Consider the following 20,527-nt stretch of genomic DNA (forward strand, 5'->3'; position numbering starts at 1 on the left):
GGAGGCGTTCTCCCACGCTCACAGACTGCCAGTGTTGGGCCAGCACGGGGAGGAACAGCTACTTTCTGGCCTTGGTTTTATCTTCTGAGTCTTACTTAGTGGTTATAGGGAAGTAGTGAAGTCAGCTCAAATACCTTAATTCAGAGGCCTGTACTGGCTCCTGGGAGTCACTGGGAGTAAATACATTTAATGTAACAATCGTATAATAACAGTAATTACATATAAAGTCTGCAGCGCCTACCCCATCTCCTTCAATGGCTTAGAACACTTCATTTCCCATGATACCCCAGAATGGAATTCCATTCGAGCCGGCAGAGATGAATCTTCTTGGAGAGTTGGGGTGAGAACTGACACTGTCAGCAGAGCAGTGTCCTGGGATGTGCAGTAGCACAGCGAGAGGGACATTTCCCTGTCCCCAGGGCATAAAGGCAAGCGAACAGGGCCACTCTGGTTCCTGCAGCAAAAGGCACCAGGCAGGGGAGAGCTAGACGCAGTGGCAGGGGATGCTCTGGTCCCTGCCCTCCTCTGTCCAGGAAGCAGAGAGAGGGGACAGAGAGCTTAGGCCTTCCATGATGTCCCATTGGCATCCTAGCCGAGAAGGGGCTGCAGATCTGGATCTTCTCTGGAAGCCAGGAGAGAAGAGGGAGATGGGTTGGGAGAGGCAAGAAGCTGACTTCCAAGCACCAGAGGTCAGGAAGGAAGGTCCTTACCATAGGGGATGTGGGGGAAAAGGGTGTCGACTCACCTAGCTCACAGAGGCGTGGTGGGGTCACTCAGGGCTCGGGAATGACTCTGAGGACACAGAAATTGCAGTGTGTTTAGATATGGTCTCTATTGTGTGTGTCTCTCCCTGCTCCTCAAGATTCTTTTTGATCTCTGACCTTCAAGCCTCTCAGCCAGGCCTAGGGGAGAGGAGAAAGGCAGACTGGATAACAAATCCAATCTGAGCATCAGCCGAGAGTTTCCTATCTGCTTCCTCTACTACCCCGTTTGTCAGATGATCAGAAAAGCCCGTCCAGACAGAGACCACCTGTTCCCAGGCCGATGGCTGGGACTCACCTGCCGGGATAGCCCTAAGATCCCTCCACTGGTCAGAGCGGGAGTACTGCTCCCAGGGTTGGGGGGCTGCAGGCTGGGGCTGTTTCTTGGTCCTGGGGACACATCTCCAGAAGAGTCAAGTGTTTCTGCGGCTGGAGGGGAAGCCAGGGTGAGAAGAGGTTTAACACCCTTCCATCTTCCCTTAAAACCGAGCTCCTCTGCCGAGGAAGAAGCTGCTCCATAGCAACAGGAGGCTGTGAGTCACCATAGCAACCCAGTTGCAAGATAACCCCCTACCACGAGGCAGGAAATTGTCAGCAGCATCATTAGAGCAACCAGGGAAGAAGCGACAGGAAACTAAGAATTGCCGCGGTGAACCAGGAGGCTACAACAGGAAGCTGAGGCAGTTTCCATAGAAACTCAAGGAGAGCTAGAGAGAAAGGTACCGAAGAAATGCTTCTTAGCAAAAGGCTGCTGTAAGCATCTCCCTAGCAACCAGACGGAGGGCTCTTTTAGCAATGGGGAAGCTGTATGTAGTTGTCATGGCAACCAGGCTACTTGGCTAGAAAAAGGAATCGCTCAGCAATAAGCAGCCTGAACATCAGCACGACCCAGCGCTTGGGGGCCACCCCTTGAGAGGCGCCTCACCCAGGGAAATCTGCTTGACGTCCAGATCCCAGGCCTCCTCCTCGACGCGGGCAGGCAGGGAGCAGGCTCCCGGTGAGAGGCCGGGAAGGGACGGGCCAGCATGCTCAAAGGATGACACGGCTACGGAGGCCCGGGTGCGGGCGGCTGCAGAGAGTTGGGGTGGTGGGGTGCTGGTGTGGGAAAGTCCTCCTGGCTCCCTGGGCAAGCGCACGGAGGGCTTCCCAGGGAGTCCCACAGTTTGGGAAGAGAGGCCCATTCAGCACCTCAGTCCCCTTCCTGATATGTCCCCATTGCTTTCGTACCAAGGTCTGACGTCTGGGAACACCCCCAGCACCCTGGACCTCACCTCTTCCAGTGAGCAGGGCACTCAGTGTCCGTTCCCCAAGGGCTTTAATGTCCAAGAAAGGTTTATTCCCAATGCCCATGGAGACCATCTGCTGCACTCGGAGTTCTAGGGAACAGAGACCCTGTTTGTTACTTTCTCTTGGCTCTCCTGCCTCAGTGTTAGCACAACCCTCTTCACTCTCCCGTCTCTCCCCAACTCTCACCATGCCTCTCTTCTCCCTTTTGCTGTCTCCCCTTCCTTGATTATCAAGGCGTGGACTGTGATAGTATCCTTTCACCTCTTCTAGACCCACATCCGCTCTCTCCTGTATGTTTCCTCTTGCCCATTTGGTCTCCTAACCACCTGATTTTGTGTGTGTGTGTGTGTGGTTAGAGGATCCATTAGATGTTAGTTGATCCCCACTTTCCACATGGTTTTATGGCCGACCCTTAGTCATTTTGGTGTGCATGCCAAGCTGGCTGTCTAGCAAGCTTCTGGAGGAAATTCCCATCGGAGCCTCCCGTCCCTGTAGGAGTGATGAGATTACAGATGTTCCTGTTACGTACTACATCTGCAGTACTGTTGATTTTTATGTGGGCTCTGGGGATTTGAACCCAAGTCTTCACACTTGCATGACAAGCACTTTTACTCCGGGAGCCATCTTCCCGGCCCCCCGACTTTACATGTAACACTCAGCTTCCCTTTATCATGGACATTAAGAGCAAAAGTTGTGTTTTTGCACATCTTTGTGGTTTATAAAGTGCTTCCAAGTGTCTCAGCCTACTCAGCAGTTCTTATCACTTTAAGCTAATGAAAGAATTATGTATGCATTTTTCAGATGAATAGAATGATTCAGAGAATCACAACAAAAAACCCCAAATTGAAACCCGGTACTAACCAACAACAAAGAAAACATAATTAGTCCAGGTCACACAGAAAGCAAGGAACAGCAGTTCTTAGGCCCCAGTCTACTGTGCAGTTCTGCACCTCTTTTGTGGAGATATTTGCTCTTGTTCCTTGGAAATTTCTAGTTTTCTCTTTCCACATAGATAATGTCCTTCTTAGCAATATCTTTTAAACCAAACTTTGAATCTGCCCCCTTCTCTATTTGATTTTTAAAGACAGAGTTTCTTTGTGTAGACCAGGCTTGGCACCAAACGCAGAGGTCCACCTACTTCTGCCTCTCAAGTGTTGGGATTAAAGGCGTGCGCCATCACCTCCTGGTTGAATCTTTTCTTAAGGTATCTTTTCTACCTCCTATACAGTTTCCCAAGCCATCTCCACATTCTCCAGAAAACCTTCTCCTGTAACTCTGATTCCGAGCAGAACACCCCTATGACCTGCCCGTTACCCTTGTTGTGGGCTGCCTGTCTCCACAGCAGCTGGGCAATAGAACTTGTCCACTTGAGTTTGGTCTCTGGTGAAGTAGCCTGCAAAGTGTACGCTTCTCGTGCACGCCGTCGCCGGAACCATAGTTCGAAACAGAGTCCACTGTCCCCGATGTTTTCCGTCAGCCCCATGTCAGCGGTCTGAGGAAGGGCAGAAAAGACTGGGCTGTGAAGATGGAGGTGTCCTTCATGAGGTGGCACCACACCGACAAGCGCTATGTTTAGCTTGTTCACTTGCTCAACATTTGTCAGACACCAGGCACGCTACACTGCTTACAGGCCTGATTTACAGAAGGGAAAGTGAGGCTCACTCAGAGACAGGAAGCAACATCCTCCAGAATGGAGCATTAACATGTCCATGCCATTCCAAACACGACCTTCTTCTCTGTCCTCCCTCATAAGAGATGAAACTAATACAAGGACCCTTGGAAACCTTTCATCGTTCCCTGGCCTGACCCAGGGCCCTGGGTTGCTATGGATGTTTATATTTAGCTAGATGCCTGAAGCTAAGCCTGCCTCTTGAGGTTTATTTAGTTCAGTGAAATTAAGAGGTGTGTGTGTGTGTGTGTGTGTGTGTGTGTGTGGTGTCCTTTTTCCTTATATACCAGGGACCAACTTAAAAGACATGTGTATTCTTTTTTCCTAGACAAGGTTTCTCTGTGTAGCCCTAGCTAGCCTGGAACTCACTCTGTAGACCAGGCTGGCCTCAGACTCAGAGATCCACCTTCCAGATGCTGGGATTAAAGGTGTGCACCATCACCACCCAGCAGACATGTGTCTTCTTATTGGGAAGCTCTTTTTCTGTTCTGTTTTAAAATGCCTCCTTAGTCTTCTGCATGAATTATATGGAAAACCCAAAGGGATTCACCAATGACAGGGACTTCTTTCACCTTCGACCACCCTAAAAAGTGCTGATTAGAGGCCAAAACCTATTTTAGGTGACAACGATTCCGAACCTGGTTTGAGGTTGAAGTTCTAGAGCACTCTGAGTTCTCAAGAAGAACATGACTCAATATCCCCCACTCCATGTGGTATACCTTGAAAGCCTGCTTGTAGACGAAGGTCTCGGATCCTCCTTCAGAACCCTTGAACTTGCTGAATAAGAGCAGGTCCTCAAAGAGAAAGACATGGCGGAGGCACTTTTTCCGGCCACAGATGACAGTGAAAGGGTCCCGATGCAAGAGCTGTCCCTGTTCCTTTAGATCTATCTGGAGAGAGAAGGAAAGGCCAGTCTAGGAGGCCTTTGTGTGAAGTTATGGGACATAAGGGATATAGAGGGAAAGGAGCCTAATGGGCTGGCTGTTGGCGTGGTCAGGAAATCAGGAAGAGCCTCTAGACCCTATCCATTGTCTCTCATACACACATATCTAGCAGCACAGTTACTGCTACAATGATTAAAAAGATGCCCCGCAGAGTTGGTACCCAGCCTCACGGGGAAGTCTGTGCATACTGGAGATGCAGGAGGAGAATCAGCAAAGATCATGGGTAGGATCATCTAGACAGCAGTTCTCAACCTTCTAGCACTTCGACCCTTTAATACAGTTCCTCATGTTGTGCTGACCCCGCTCCCTCCAACAATAACATTATTTTTGTTGTTACTTCCTAACTGTAATTTTGCTAAAGTTATATACGTCGTAATGTAAATATCTATGTTTTCTGATGGTCTTAGGCAAAAGTCTTTTGACCCTCCAAAGTGTCGAGACCCAAAGGTTGAGAACTGGTGATCTAGCGGGAGCTCTGGATCTGGAATCTGGAACGATAAGTTGGGGGAAAATATGGTAGATCAGAGAAGTAGAGCAGACAGGGGATGAGAAGACTCAGACAGAACAGAAGAGAGCTGGCAGATGGAGGAAGAGCAGAGGATGTTGGACAGAACTTGTTATTTAATAGATGAGCCAACAGAGGGCTAGACAGAGCCTAGGGCCACTGACCTTGGCTCTGGTTCTACAGTCACCAGCCCACACTTTCTAAGGCTACAGAGTTAGAGTTTGAGCAAGCAGAAGAGGAGCCCAGGGCCTTACCTCGCAGCCTCGCACAGCTTCCACAGCCAGCAGGTCTCTGCCTCGGGCCTCTTGTTCCTGGAGCAGCTGTATAGCAGCCCTGAGGGCCTGGCGTTCAGAGCTTAGCTCAGGCCCAGCTTCCCTCAGGAGCTCCTCCAGGAGCTGTCCATACCGAGCCAGCTGTTCCAGAGGCTGCTGCAGGGCCCGGGGCAAGCAAGGGCCGCTGCTCTCCACGGAACCCTAGGGTGAAACCATCGCAGGGGGTGAGAAGAGGGGTTGGGACTGCTAGAAGCCAAAATCTGAGGACAAGAATGTGAGCGGCTGGGTGCAGGCTTTGGGAAACAGAGGAGCAAATACTCTTAAAGGCAAAGAAAGGGGCCTGCAAGACGCAGTGGATAATGGTGCTTTCTAGTAAGTCTGATAACCTGAGTTTCATTCCCGGGATCCATGTTTCAGAAAGAATTGACTCATGCAGGTTGTCCTCTGACCTCCACATGGGCACAGCAGTGCATAGACATTGTACAGGTATAGGTATAGGTGTAGGTGTAGGTGTAGGTGTAGGTGTAGGTGTAGGTGTAGGTGTAGGTATAGGTATAGGTATATATGTGTATGTGTGCGTGTGTGAATGCATGTGTGTATACACACGCCTCAATAATAAAAGTGTGAAAAAAAGTTTTTTCCTTTTCCTTTTTTTTTTTAAATAAAGAGAAAAAAAAAGTAGAGGTAAGAGATATCCCAGAACCTAAAGGAACTTGCCACCAAGCTTGGGAATCGAGTTCCATCCCTGCGCTCCAGGTGGTGGAAAGAGAACCAGCTCCTGTGACTTCCCCACACATGACTTGCAGCTGTCCTGTACTGGAGGAGAACCCGGCTCATAGCAATGTAAGGCCTCTGGCTTTTATAGCCACACTCACATCTTTTTATATGAATTCCTTTGATCCTTATGCTCCCAGTTGGACATGGTGCATACTGTCCTTGCTTATCACCTGTTGACCCAAACAGGCCTAGGGGCTAAGAGATGGCTCAGCAGTCAAGAGTGCTTACTGCTCTTGCAGAGGACCTGGTTCAGTTCCCAGCACCAATGCAGAGGCTCACGAGTATCTGTAACTCCAGTTTCAGGTGACCTGACATCCTCCTCTGGCCTCCTTGTGCACTAGGCTCAGTCGTAACACACAGACATACATGCAGGTGAATAGTCACCACACACACACACACACACACACACACACACACACGAAATAAAAATAAATAAATCTTAAAACAAAGCAGGCAAGTAAACCAACCAATCAACCAACAAAAAACGCAACAAAACAAAACAAAAACAGAAGCCCAAGGAATCAAGAGTTTTGCCCAGATTCCTTCCAGGGGGGATCTGGATAAGAGCCCAGCCTCTTCTGTCTCTCAGTGCAATGCTAGGCGACCCTCCTGGTTCCCAGACAATAGTCTAGGAGATTACCTGAGATTCCTGGGGAATGTTTCTGGGTACATCCATGAAAGATTGTTTCCCCAGAGAGTTCAAGGTGGGGTGAGTGAGTTCTTAGGTCTTCTTGATCCTTTCTCCTGAAAACATTTTCTCATTCTAACTTATTTTGTGTGTGTGCCCGCGTGAGTGAGTGTGTGTGTGTGTGTGTGTGTGTGTGTTTGCAGTGAGTCAGAAGACAACTAATTGGCAGGAGTCAGTTCTCACTTTAGCGTGTTGTTTCTGGGATGGAACTCAATTGCTGGTCTTGGTGGCAAGTGTCCTTACCTACACTAAAACATTCCATTGACCAACTTTTCTAAGAGTTAATGAAGGAAAATTTACCTTGATGGAGGGGGTGAGCGCAGCCAGACCACTCTCCAGTTTATGCCTGTGCTTCACGAACTGTGCATAGAGGTTGAACTGGTCCCCCTGTGCCAGTAAGGAAGATAGTGAGTGTCCCTGGCTGGTGAGGGATCTAAAGGCCTTCTCCTATCCCCACCAACCAAGGAGGGACAAGCAGAAGGCCACTCTGCCTGCCAAAGATCATAAAGGCTCTTTGAAGAGACAGTGAAGTCCACAACACACGGCACAAGGACCAAGGTGAGGTACAAGGCCCCCAGGGACTTCTCAGGTGGGGGAGGGGAGGGGACAGCAGCAGTAGTTGTGGGATGGTGGATAGGGCAGGACATGGGAAGGGAGAAGACTTGGGAGTGGATTGCTCACATGGCGGAGGAAGCAGGCCCCAATGCGCAGAGGGTGGGCGGTGCAGCCCTGAAGCTCTTGTAGAAAGTGTATCCCGTGGAAGCTGCGAAGCCTCTCTCGGACACTCAGGGCTGCAGCCCAGGTGCATCGAAGCTCAGGAGTTAGCTCAGGCCCGGGCGGTGGCGCTGGCTCATTCAGGGTGGTTACATATTCCTGCTCACAGGCAATCAGTTCAGACACTAGACGCTGCTGGGCACTGTGGGTACAAGCAGAGTAGGAGAGGTGTCACTCTGGCATGGAAAGGAGTCACCACCCTCCACAGTATAAGGTCCTTTCCGCTTGCTTATTAGACACAACTGGTCTGAACTCTCACCTGATGCTTCGTTTGCGTTCCATTCGAGGGGTACCTATTCCCCAGGGTCCATCTGGCCCTCCGGCCCGGCCCAAGAGCACATGTTCTCGGGGTGAACATGTCCTGTCTACCACTTCGGTACTGGTGACCTCCAGTCCTCGGATCAGCACAGTCCTTGGAGGTCTTCCATCTGCTTCTGGAGCTAGCTCAAGGCCTTCTTCCTCATAATCCTCCCCACATGGGGTCAGAGAACAATGTGATGGGGCTGCCCGTGGCCCAGGGCTGCTGGGAAGCAGCAGGGAACTGAGGCTGGGTGAAGGGCTGTGGGCTCCGTGCTGTGCCCCTGCGCTGCTTGCACTGTCTGCCCGACGTCGTCGGTGGCTTCTAGGACTGGCCTCCTCTCCCAGCTGCTGCTGAATCCTTCTTTCCAGCTCTTGGCAGCGTGCCCGGCATCGGCCCCACTCTCGAAGGGCTGCGGGGCTGCCCAAGTCCAGGGCCAGGGCTCGCATCTCTTGGAAGGTGCCTGCACTGGGCTCTGGGGCCCTCCGCAGGGCTAGGGCTGCCAGCACAGCTTCACGACCAGGCCCAGCTCCTGCCAGCCGGGCAGAGCCCTCATCTACCCATTCGTGTGCCTACAAAAGCCGAACAGGTTGGAGTTAGAGAAAAAAGGTGAGGAGACACACCACTCCCAATCACATACCCCACTCGCAATGGCACACTGGGAAGCACAACTAAGACTTTTCACATAGCGCTTCACCTAACTTTCACAGATGTGTGCAGATGTGTACAGATGTGTAAAGTCTACAGAGGACACATGTGCAATGTCTTCCTGCGAGCTCAAGTCATTCAGCCTGGGCATGCTAGCTTTTTTTTTTTTTTTTTAAGATTTATTTTTATGAATACAGTGTTCTGCCTGCATGTATGCCTGCAGCCCAGAAGAGGGCACTAGATCTTATTATAGATGGCTGTGAGCCACCTTGTGGTTGCTGGGAATTGAATCCAGGACCTCAGGAAGAGTAGCTAGAACTCTTAACCTCTGAACCATCTCTGCGGTCCCAAGGTATCACTCTTGCTGCCTGACCAGCTGCTCCAGGCTGAAGAGAGAAAATCAGCTCAGAAGGATGCTACGCTCACCTGCTGGAAGAAGCGCTGTAGCCGCAGGGCCCGGTGGAGACCACTTTCAACCTGCTCCAACCGCTGTTCAAAGAGATCTAGAACTTTCTGGGAGGTAATGTCCTCCTCCAGAGCCAAAGCTTCCCGGGCTTGGACTAGGCGCTCCTGGAGAATGGGGTCTGTGCTCAGACTTGAGTTTTCCCCAGTGACACCTCCACCCCCATCTCCTCTCTGTCCTTACCTGCACCTCGGTGCTAAAAGCCCTGAATCGAAGTTCTGTCTCTTGCAAGACTGACAGTGAGTTCCCAGGCATGGTGAAGCTAGCCAGCTGCTCTTCCCCTGGGCCAGACAGCCACTGCAACACCTGAGACAGAGTAACCGTCTGTGAGGATGGGGAGTTTGTATGGTGGCCAGGCTAAGGTCCACTCAGCCACCATCGCCCCAATGTACAGAACCTTGATCATCTTTGTCTCACTGGTGCTGTGGGATTGATAATAATGAATGATAACTGTTCCCACAGGATTAAATGAGAAACCGGGTGCGTCATCTTTGGTAGCATTCCACATGAGGCAGAGCTGGCAGGAGACACAGGTTAGTGTGCCAGGGCAAGGCCAGGACGAGGAGACAGATAAACCGGTATGAATGAAAGGCAGGAGGATGAAAGTGACTTGGATAACAGAACTAAGAGGAATTCCACAGCCTCCGAGCCCTGCTAAGCAGTGGGCAGGAGACCTAGGTATCAAGCCTGAGGGACAGCCCAGGAGATGTGTGTGTGTTTGTGTGTGTGTGTGTGTGTGTGTGTGTGTGAGTATACAGTTCTTCTTCTAGTGTAGAGCTAGATGGAATCTCCTACTTGTTCTGAAACGTTTGACTAATTTTTTCCTCTGAAGAAAGTCTGGAAGCTGGGTGGAGCAGCTAGAAAATGAGAAGTCTCAGTACATCCCTAAAGGCTGGTGCCAACAACAGCCACTTCAGTACACTGTAGCTGTCTTCATGCACCAGAAGAGGGCATCAGAGCCCATTACAGATGATTGTGAGCCACCATGTGGTTGCTGGGAATTGAACTCAGGACCTCTGGAAGAGCAGCCAGTGCTCTTAGCTGCTGAGCCGTCTCTCCAGCATCAGTAGCCACTTCCAAGTTCTGTGCTGAATTCACTTCTCATCCTGCCCATCTGTGTGTTGTACTAATAGTGTAAGAATGGGCTACTCAGCAACAGCATCTCATGCCTAGCAGAGCTAGATCTCGAAGCTAAGCACTTTAAAGTCCAAATTCTGTTCTTAAAATACATTTTTAAATGGGGGGGGGGGACAGCTAACTAATAGAGACAGCCCCCAATAGAACAGCAGGAACCGAGAGGCAGCTTCTCTGAAACACAAAGCCCTGGCTCCCCTTTAGCACCGACTTTGAGATGACCTTCTGGCTCTAGGAGAGGGAGGAGGGAAGCTGGGAGAACACGGACCATGCTCAGGACTAACAGAGATGCTAATAAGCAGAGGCTAGGCTCCCAGGCCGAGCAAGGGTAATGGGGAGCTCCTCACCTGCTGGACTCGGTGCACGCGCAGACGTTGTTCCTGCTGCTGCACTCGTAGGTTGGACAGACGCACAAGTTGGTGAATGGCCTCATCCACCTCCTGGTACAGCACAGCTGGGCCTGGGCCCTCTAGCCTGGGAAAGAGAGGCGATGCTGAGTCTCGGCCCCCGGTCCGTTCTACCTTTGTGCCCTCAGGGATGCAAACATCAGAGGTGTCATGGCACTGGGAATCAGACTTGTCCTGTAGCCTCCCTTGCTGAGATAGCCTGGCTGAGATATTTAGCATCTCTCATCCTCCACGTCCTCATTTGTTATCATAACCAGCACAGGGGGATGTTGTGGAGGTTATGAGTGTAAAGACATTGCACCTTGTCCAGATAAATGTGGAGTAAGGATTATCGACCACTTAAGGTTGAAGATGGCTCTCTGCTATCTCCCTCCCACTTGCCTCGCTTACTTGCTGCTATGGGTGGAGCGCAGGCGCATCAGGATGGCTCCTCCGTTCCTCTGTAGTGCCGTCAGCCGAGGATCTGCCAGCACCTTTTGCAGAGGCTCAGGCATTCCCACCGCCTCCTTGGGACAATGAAACATTTTGAGTTCCGCTAGAGAGTGCCCACACCAGTCCCATCCCTTTTACATCTGCCGTTATTCCACATCACTCCATACCTCTTCTTTGGGTTCTGCTGTTCCCTCTAGCTCCTCAATGGCCTGCCGTACAGAGGTCAGCACGCCTTGGCACAAGGTGCACAGCCTTGCCACTTCCTGAAACCCACATACAGAGAGAGAGTTAAGGGATAGGGTTTAGAATAAGAAATATGCTGAGTGTGGTGGGACAGGCTTTAATCCCAGCAGTCAGAAGGCAGAGGCAGGTGGATCTCTGTGAATTTGATGCTAGCCTGGTCTACAAAGTGATGTCCAGGACAGCTAGACCCTGTTTCAAAAACAAACAAACAAACAAACAAACAAACAAACAAGAAAGAAAATGCAAGCAAGCAAGGATGCAAACAAGTTACAGGATGAAGATAGGAGCCCTGGAGGATTTTGCGAATATAATGCTGGGTTCAGTTGCTGGCTTTGTTGCTTTTAAGTTCTATAATACTGAGCAAGCTTACAAACCCTGAAACTCACTTTACTCAATAATAAAGTTAGAATAAAAGTAGATTGTATAAAATTTAAGGAAATGGGGCTGGAGAGATGGCTCAGCGGTTAAGAACACTGACTGCTCTTCCAAAGGTCCTGAGTTCAATTCCTGGCTATCACATGGTGGCTCACAACCATCTGTAATGGGATCTGACGCCCTCTTCTGGTATGTCTGTAGACAGCAACAGTGTACTCACAAACATAAAATAAATAAATAAATCTTTAAAAAATTCTTTAAAATTTTTTTTAAAGGAAATGATGCCAGGCATGGCTGTGGTGGTACAGCCTTAGTGTGTGGGTTTCCTTTGCCTCTTTTGCCTCTGCTCTTCCCTCTGGTGAGTCCTGTCTCCCTTCATCTGCTTTCCCTCCAATACACAACCGTGCTAAGAAGTCCTGCTTGTATTCATCTGTGATTGTGTTGACTCTTCTGAGATACTCCCAACACTTAGGCTCATAGGAGTATGAAGGTAACAGATGGCGCTACCTAGAGACCATGAACAACTGGTACATCATTTGATGGTAAAAGATCTTGTACGTTGTGGATACTGGTACAGGGAGCATGTACAGAAAGGGGCACCATCTCCGGAAGTGGGGGCAAGTGACTTGCCAAGCCACATGGAACCAATTTCTCCACTCCCAGAACTTTCTAGAAACCTACGTAACTATCACAAACATCTTTCTACTTGTTTCATGATATCTTGATATCCCCCACTAGAAAGCATACATTACTTAATATCAAATTAAGAATTTGACATACTTGGGGGGGGGCAGGGAGCTGGAGAGATGGTTCGGTGGGTAAGAGCATGTATTGCTCTACCAGAGCACCAAGGTTTGATTCCCAGCACCCACAAGTAGCTCACAGTTGCCTATAGTTCCAAATTGAGGGGTTCTGATGCCTCTGGCCTCTAAGGACACCCACAAGCATGGCATTCACTTACACAGACACACAGATACATATATGTGTGTGTGTGCACATGTGTATATACATGCTTAAAAATAAAATAAATCTTTAAAAAAAGGTTACAAAGAATTTAAAAATGTGTGTGGTAGCTGGAAAGATGGTTCACAGGTTAAGGGCCTTTGTTGTCACTGGGTGGTGGTGGCACACAGCTTTAATTGCAGTGCTCAGCTCAGGAGGCAGAGGCAGGTAGATCTTTGTGAATTTGAGACCAGCCTGCTCTACAGAGTTAGTTCTATGAGACAGCCAGGTCTGCACAGAGAAACCCTTTCTCAAAAGAAGGAGGAGGAAGGGGTTGCCTTGTTGCTCTTGCAGAGGACTGGGGTCCAGTTCCCAGCCTCACGTGTTGTTGGTTTACAACCTTCTGTAGTTCCAGGAGATCTGATGCCCTCCAGGGCAACGGACATACAGACATGCAGAAAAGACATGCATACACATAAAATAAGTTAAAAAAAAAAGAATTTAACAACTCCCTTCCTTCTTCACAATGGCTGGCAACATTTGTTCACAGTTTATGAGTCCGAGCTGTTTTCTGAACTGAGTGGACTGCATCTTTCCCAGCCCTACAGTGATGTTCGTGTCTGTCTTTTCTCCGGGACTGTCCTTAGCTGGGTCTTTCCAGCTCCCGGGATGCTGGGAGCTGGAAGAGTTTACCTGGTGGATCTCTGCCCAGTGGTTGGGGGAGAGGTCCCTGGCACCTCCTAAGTCCCACTGTAGCTCCTCTGGCTTGGCCACTCTTTTCAGATCCTTCTCCGACAGCAACTCAGCTCCCTGTAGACATACAAAAACAGGAGTTTTCTGCACAGGCCCCTGGTGATTCAGACCGGTCTGGGAGATGAACAAGCTTTCCTCCCCTCTCTATTACTGATAGGGTAGCAGGTGGGAGACAGCCAACCTGAAATCCACAGAGTTCAGCTGGAGGGTCTTCGTGACCGAGGATCACCAGCCGCTGAATGAGCGGAGGCTCGCCCGAGTCCTAAGGGCAAAGAAGAATAACCCTACACTTTGGACAGTTGAATGACCTGGAATGGCTGCCACTGGGAAAAAGTGAGGATCTAGGGGACGAGCCTACCTCAGGTAGTTGATTACCTGAAGCTGACTCAAGGCAGGAAGAAGCGCTGGAGGCAGTGGGGGGGCCTTGCGAAGGTCGAGGAGGATGGTCAGCCCCAATAATTGCAGATCAGGCCTGTGGAGGCAAGGAGAGCCAAAGGTGTGTGTGTGTGTGTGCGCGCGCGCGCATGTGTAATGTGTGAGTGTTGGGTAGACAGTGTGTTGGGAAGACAGAAAAGAGAGGCCAAAGAAGGATACAGATCTTCTGGTTTAACACTAACAGTCTTCAGAAGTTAGTACTACTATATTTGGGAAGCAATGAGCAAATAGTCAATGTGGGTCATGTGCCCAATAGGCAACCTAACGATCAAGAGCCTACGTTATTGATCAGGCTATTTTTTGGTCAGAGGACTAGAACTCTATGTGCTATAATGGTATAAATTTAAGGCCATCGCATTTGTCAACAGGTACTCAGAGCATACAAAGTGTTTGTTGGATGGATAGATGTGTGCACCAATAATCCGGGTGCTGTCATAAAGTGCAGATAGAGTCAGCAGGGCTGACTCTGAAGGTCATGAAAGATAAGCTAAAAGTCAGAGCTCAAAGTCAAGGTCAATGATTGAAATAGTAGGCCAGTGTCTCGTGAGGGGAAGCAGCCCTCCCTGACCCTGCATGTAATGCCCAGGGCTCTGAAGTCTGTGATGCTTACCTAAGGAGTGAGTGGAGATATCGAAGAGCAGTGCTCAGTGTCTCTTGGGAGGGTGAGGGCTCCTCAGGAAGGCACGGGGGTGGAGGTGTGATCGTCAGCAGAGCTCTCCCAGTCTGATCTACTCCTCCTGAAGACAGAAATCGGCCAGGCTGTCCTGGCTGGGATCAATCTTTGACTACCTCCCTTCTGCCTTCCTTCCCTCCCAAGTCCACTTCAATTCCTTCACTTTCCCAAAGCCTCTTCCCACCTACCCTGAGTGCGTGTTTAACAGGTCCTTGTTTGTGCGTGCATGCACGCATACACAGTATATGGAGGCCAGAGGTGTATGTGAAGTGTCTTTTCAAACACACCCCACCCACCCACCCTTTTTTGGTTTTTGGGTCTTTTTTTGAGACAGGATTTTACTGTGTAGCTTTGGCTGTCCTGAAACTCACTCTGTAGACCAACCGCAGAAATCTGCCTGCCTCTGCCTCCCAAATGGTGGGATTACAGGCGTGTGCCACCACCACCCGGCTCTACCACCTTTTTTTAATGACAGGGCCTCTCACTGGATCCAGATTCGCTCTGGTTCAGCTCACTGGCTGGCCAATGAGTACAAGAAATCCTCCTGTCTCAACCTTCCCTTTCTTTCCAGATGTTTCCGTGGTTAAACACCCATGCTATGCCCAGCTCTTCCGTGGATGCTAGGGATATGAACTCAGCCCTCGTGCTTGCAAAGCAGGCACTTTGCAGACAGCGCCATCTCCCCGGCCCCTCCTATTCATGGATGTTTACTGACCAGTCAGAACGAAGAATCCAGATGCCATCAAGTCCCAGGCTACAACTGGGTCATCCAAAACAGAAACTGGGGGAGTTTCTTCTGGGACGCTGTCTCCTTTTACATCCTGCACTGTCTCCAGGGGCTGTGTTGGGGGCTCGGATGGGGACCGCTCTGGACCTGTGGATCCTGTGCAGACAGATGCAGGGTCACTCTGTTCTGTTCCCAGTCCCCTCCCTTGGCCCAGCCCGCCTTGGCCCTTCCCCTGGACCTCACTGTCATCTCACCTGCCACACACTCTGGGGTCACGCCCTCTTTCTCACTCTCTTTGATCCCTTCCTCTGGAGGCTCATAATCTTCTCCGGGTGCAGGTTCTTCTCCATCCACTGGCTTGAGTTCCTCTTTTGATTCAGACTCTGGCTTCCCAGAATCCTCTTTCTCCTTCACCAGGCTGCATTCTGCAGGTTCCTGTTCACTGGTTAAGGGCGGACTGACAAGGACTTCTGGCTGTCTAGTCTCTTCTTTGTCCCTGGGGCTGACTGGGGTACTCTCCCCGCTGCGGCTTCCAGCTCCTCTGCCCGCGGCTCGCTTCTTTCTTCTGTTTCCTTTGCCGGTTCTTCGAGGGGTGCCAGGTGGTCCTTCAGCCCCCTGGCCCACTCCTCCCACAGCCTCCCCTGACAGGAGGCAGGATTCAGAGGCTTCCCCCACAGCCTCTGCTGGGGGTTCAGGGGGCTCGAGGGCTGTGGCATCCGGGTCTGCCTCAGCCCCTGAAGGTGAGTCGGAAGAAGCTCCGGTGCTACTGCCCTCACCAGGCGGGCGTGCCCCATCCTGATCCCGAGACCCCGGGCCTTTCTGATTCATCCATGCCCTGTGTCTCCTGTGCCGGCCCTTCCCTCCAGTGGTCTTACGGGCGGGTACTGTGCGGGTCCTGGAGAGGCCTGAGGCCTCAGCATCTATGGGACTTCCCCTCACGGGCAGTGTCACCTCCAACAGCTCCACATATTCACCCTCTGGACCTTCTGCAGGAGCATTGTGTCCATCCCCAGGACTCCGGGTACCAAGTACCTCCTCAGGGACTGGAGAGCTAGGAAGCCCTGGAGGTCCGGAGGGAAGTTCTGGAGGCAATGTGCTCGGCTGATGTCCCACCATGAGGCCCTCTTTGTGCACAAATCTTGGGCAGACGAGCTCAGCCCAGGGCAGCCGCTGAATTCCGGAGGGTGCAGACAGAAGGCAGGTGCTGAGGCGCCCTGTTGGCCGGTCCTTGTTAATGCCTTGTAGCCACTCAGGTGTGAAGAGGTAGGCACAGGCTTCATTGGGCACTGGGAGCTCCTGTACCCGCCCGCCTCCTGGGGCCAGACATTTCAGCGCCAGACGGGGTGCTTGGGCCGCCGAAGGCACTACTTGCAGGTAGAAGTCTCCAGGGCGCAGCAGCTGCCAGGGAAGGGCTGCCAGTTGCACTACCACCTGCTCGTGCAAGCAGAGCGGCCAGCCCTCATGGAAGAAGAGGAAGCCACTGTACTGGGCCTGCAGAGAGAAGGAAAAGGCCTCTGCTGAAGAAACCAGCAGGACAGGGATGCGAGAATAATTCCACACCAGGCAGGACTGGCCTTATGTTGGTGGGTTAAAACCCCTAGGGGGGGCTGGAGAGATGGCTCAGTGGTTAAGAGCACCGACTGCTTTTCCAAAGGTCCTGAGTTCAAATCCCAGCAACCATATGGTGGCTCACAACCATCTATAGAGAGATCTGACACCCTCTTATGCCCCTCCCCAAGTAAATAAATGTAATAATCTAATTAAAAAAAAGATTAAAAAAAAAACCCTAGGGGACAGGAAAGGAGGTCACGTGGCAGAAGAGAGACATGCCCCCCCCCCAACTGTTGCTGCTTTGGTGGAAGCTTTCCTAGAAAGCTAGTTGTCTATGTGGGAAGGTAAGGACCCAGTCATCACTCATCACAGAGATCAACATCTGCCGCCATCTTGGAGGAATCAAAGACAGTTATGCTAGCTTTTGTATCTACAGGAATGGAGAATATTTTCTTTGTTTGTTTGTTTGTTTGTTTTTTGTTTTTTTTTGGATATGGTTTTTTTTCGAGACAGGGTTTCTCTGTATAGCCCTGGCTGTCCTGGAACTCACTCTGTAGACCAGGCTGGCCTCGAACTCAGAAATCCGCTTGCCTTTGCCTCCCAGAGTGCTGGGATTACAGGCGTGTGCCACTACTGCCCGGCTGGAGAATATTTTCTGAATATTCTGAAGTCTGAGGGAGTGTTTTAAGATATCCACAAGGAGGCACTATTTGAAACTTGTCCTGGAAAAGTCAGGGTCTCTTAGGGGGAAGTCAATAGTTGTTAAGAGAGCTGATATTAAAAGAAAATGAATGTCCCTGCATATTGTTAGTTTTTGAGTAGTCACAATCATTGGGGGGGGGGGGGTCAGCCAAAGAGACCTAAGGGCTCATGTGAAGAACAGTATTGGGAAGACTATGTCTCTAAGAGGGAGGAAATTAGCCTGGCAGAAAAGGGTTGACAACCACTCACACAGGCTTCCTGTTGGACCTTGGCAAGCAGGTGTTTAGCAGGTACCAGGAAGTCCAGCGTGTACCTCAGCGCATCCTCCTGGTACGTCCTCTCCACCACCTGGAACACCTGGCCCAACAGGGTCGGGGCTGTGGCTTCAAAGGGTGGGTACAAGGCAGCAAGTGTGCTCTGCACACAGTCCTCCACTGGTTCAGGCTCCTGGAAGAGACAACACCAAACTGTAGACACCTAGACCTTGTAAGCATGGCTCCTTGGGAGTTGGCCGGTCTGCAGATACAGCCGTGCCTCATATCGCATGGGCACAGTGAGTAATCAGAAAACGCTGACTCAATGAACCAAAGGATAGGAGAGGCCTGGCCAGGCTCACCATGGCTTCACAGCTAAGCTGTGAGACTTTGGCTTTAGTGACCCAGGGAGACCTTGTTATAAATGACTTTGGTTAGATGTTCCAGACACTTGTAAATTGAGTTGACTGCACCCCACGAGAAAAGAGACAGGATGGGCCACTGGACCCATCTGATGCTTAAGAATTCGGGTGGATGGGGAGTATGGGGTTTCTACACAGCCATCTTGCCAATAGATGCTTCCAAGCTCACCATCTAGAGACCTTTATTGTAAGTGGAGGTATGCCCACTCACAAACTACTGCATCCTAGAGACGGTTGGTTGATAGGCGGGAAGAGAGAAGACGAGAAGATGGTGGCTATGTCAGGTCTTTATAGCATACCTTTCTTCCATTCCCAGAGCCTGTGGGATTGGCCACAGTGAATTGGGTGGAGCCATTTGAAAGAAGATTAACACATACCCCAAATTCTTGGAGAAGAGAGGGGGGTGGTCTGATGCTATGTATTCCAGTTGATTTTTTTTCTAATTCCAGACGGTTCTGTCTGATAATCTGGACCCAGTGTCTCAAAGTCTAAGCCGTGCCCCTCCCATTCTGACCACCTCCCTAAATGAATCATTCATTGGGCAACCTTTCTTCATCCCATTTCCTAAACAACAGCTCTGGGTCTATTTCTTCGAAAGTCCGTATCTCTCTCAAGATGTTCTCTTTTAGCTCCTTTCATCAGATATCTTTGTTGTAGGAAAGTATTCTGCAGTAGTTATCTCTCGACCTTTCTTTGCATTTATTAGCTCTCTACCCATTGTCGCCGGTTCTGTTTCCACCCCAAGACAAAAAAATACTTATTTTATTCTGAAATCTCTCCAGCCAGAGTTGCTTAATCCCAGCTGTTTGGGAAGATTAGGGTATTCAGACACCCCAGAGACCAGCATTCTGTTTTATCAGACCACAAACTTGGCTCCAAGGTGTGGGCGAGCAGACAGACCCTCAGTGTTCTCAGGACTGTGTACGTGGGTGGGAAGAAGGGTAGGGGTGAGGTCGAGTGGGCCCGAGCTCTGAAGTTAGGATCGGGGAGCTACTGCTTGAGCAGCGAAGCAGCTGCAACCCATTAGGGGCGGTGAGCTCATGGCTGAACTAGAGTCGCAGCCACAGGAAGCGGCCTCGGCAGGAGGGGAGGAGGGGTCTGGAGCAGGCGGAGGTGGGCAGGAGACCAAGACACCAGGCCTCTGGTCGGCTGGGACCAAAAGACAGCGAGACTGAGTCAGCGCTCACTGGCCTAGTTCCTGTCTTGCTCCAACCCTCTGAGGGGGGTGATGCTTCCCAGGCTCTCCACAGACATTGCCCTGCCAGGGCCTCTCCCCCTCCTCCAGTCTGCAATGAGCATTATCGGCTGCACCCGCCTGGGCAGTGGGCACCCTCCCCGTAGTACTTCAGAGTACTTCTGGCCGGAAAGTTCCCGGCTTAGCGGTCACTCCCGCTGACAAGGGCTTCTGGTACCCTGAGTGGCTGCTCTCGGAGCCTCTACTTCATGCACAGGAATCCATCCAGCTCTCTCCCTGAGGCGGCAGTGCTCTGAGGCAGGCTTCAGTTCCCTGCAGCTGCGTAAGCCTTGGGGAACTTTGTCCCAAAAAACTATGGTTTTGGCTCTCGAAACGTCACGCCCATTGGTACTGCGGAACACCCCCTACCCATCCTCAAACAGCCCCCTTTCTGTGAGGGAATTTCCCTTTGGACATGCCCTTTGGCCCTGGCCCAGCCACAGCTGTGGCTAGTCCCTCAGGGCCGGATGGGTGGGCCCATCTCACCGGGTTTGGGGACAAGGATGGAAAATGGTGGTTCCAGGCAGGTCAGTTCTCATGACCCGGGACAGTGCCCTTTCCAGGGCTGCCGCCAGACCAACTCGCAGAGGGTGTTCAGGCGTGAAAAACTGGATAGGGAGGGGGAGGGAAAACTCCGCAAAAGAAGACTGGGCAGGACCAAGAAGATCCGAGGTGGGATGTGTGCAAAGACCATCGAAGGATGGGGAGGTGGCACAGAAGAAAGAAAGGGTCACGGCAATACTCGGTGGGGACTGGGGAGGCAGCAGGACGGCAGATCGGAGAGAAGAAGGGGGGATGGGAGGGTGGAGAGTCTGCGCTAGGCGGGCACTGGAGGCTCAGGGCTGGGGGCCCCGGAGCGGGCTGCGCGAAGGCCGAGGGGACACCGGGGTGCTTCGCGGGACTCACCATGGCTCGGCGTCGGGAGGTGTCCCACTCTCGGGCGGGCGGGGCGGGTGAGCCACCGCCTCCCTCCGGGCGCTCAGTCTCGCCGGGTCTAGCTGCAGGACAGCTCGCGCCGCGACCGCGGCTCTCCCAGCTCACTCGGGAGCCCAGGCCGCGGGGCCCCGCCAGGGAGGGCCGAGACGGCCGCCTACACCGCCCCGCCCAGCCCGGGACCCCAGCCGAGACGCGCCCCCCCCCAACCCCGGCCACAAGCC

At 51.4% G+C, this 20,527-nt stretch overlaps 1 protein-coding gene across 4 annotated transcripts; it reads right to left on the reverse strand.

The window, feature by feature from the left end:
• Positions 1-167: 167 nt before the first annotated feature.
• Positions 168-20,519, reverse strand: Arhgef40 (Rho guanine nucleotide exchange factor 40). 4 transcript variants are annotated; one of them, XM_052191562.1, is made up of 24 exons: positions 20,277-20,519; positions 17,710-17,907; positions 15,462-16,698; positions 15,196-15,363; positions 14,418-14,544; positions 13,748-13,844; positions 13,554-13,634; positions 13,313-13,429; positions 11,227-11,322; positions 11,018-11,133; positions 10,568-10,694; positions 9,270-9,392; positions 9,050-9,193; positions 7,937-8,547; positions 7,585-7,819; positions 7,204-7,290; positions 5,421-5,639; positions 4,437-4,607; positions 3,363-3,540; positions 2,033-2,137; positions 1,687-1,830; positions 1,060-1,190; positions 746-792; positions 168-622 (listed from the first exon to the last, which is right to left on the reverse strand). In XM_052191562.1, the coding sequence occupies exons 1-23, from the start codon at positions 20,277-20,279 to the stop codon at positions 751-753; spliced, it is 4,557 nt and encodes a 1,518-aa protein (XP_052047522.1). In that variant the 5' UTR covers positions 20,280-20,519; the 3' UTR covers positions 168-622; positions 746-750. The 4 variants fall into 4 exon arrangements, with proteins under 4 accessions (XP_052047522.1, XP_052047524.1, XP_052047523.1 ...); XM_052191564.1 differs by lacking the exon at positions 1,687-1,830; XM_052191561.1 differs by lacking the exons at positions 168-622; positions 746-792 and adding an exon at positions 804-902.
• Between the last annotated feature and the right edge of the window lie 8 nt (positions 20,520-20,527).

Source organism: Apodemus sylvaticus, chromosome 8 (assembly GCF_947179515.1).
Source record: "Apodemus sylvaticus chromosome 8, mApoSyl1.1, whole genome shotgun sequence".
Lineage (NCBI taxonomy): Eukaryota > Metazoa > Chordata > Mammalia > Rodentia > Muridae > Apodemus > Apodemus sylvaticus.

Bases quoted from the DNA above. Each gene is read 5' to 3' on its own strand.
- Arhgef40 (XM_052191561.1), bottom strand. The intron at 8,548-9,049 runs GTGAGCGTAGCA...CGGCTTTTGTAG, and splicing joins TACAGCGCTTCTTCCAGCAG to GCACACGAATGGGTAGATGA. The intron at 1,191-1,686 runs GTGAGGCGCCTC...CTTCCCCTCCAG, and splicing joins CGTCAAGCAGATTTCCCTGG to CCGCAGAAACACTTGACTCT.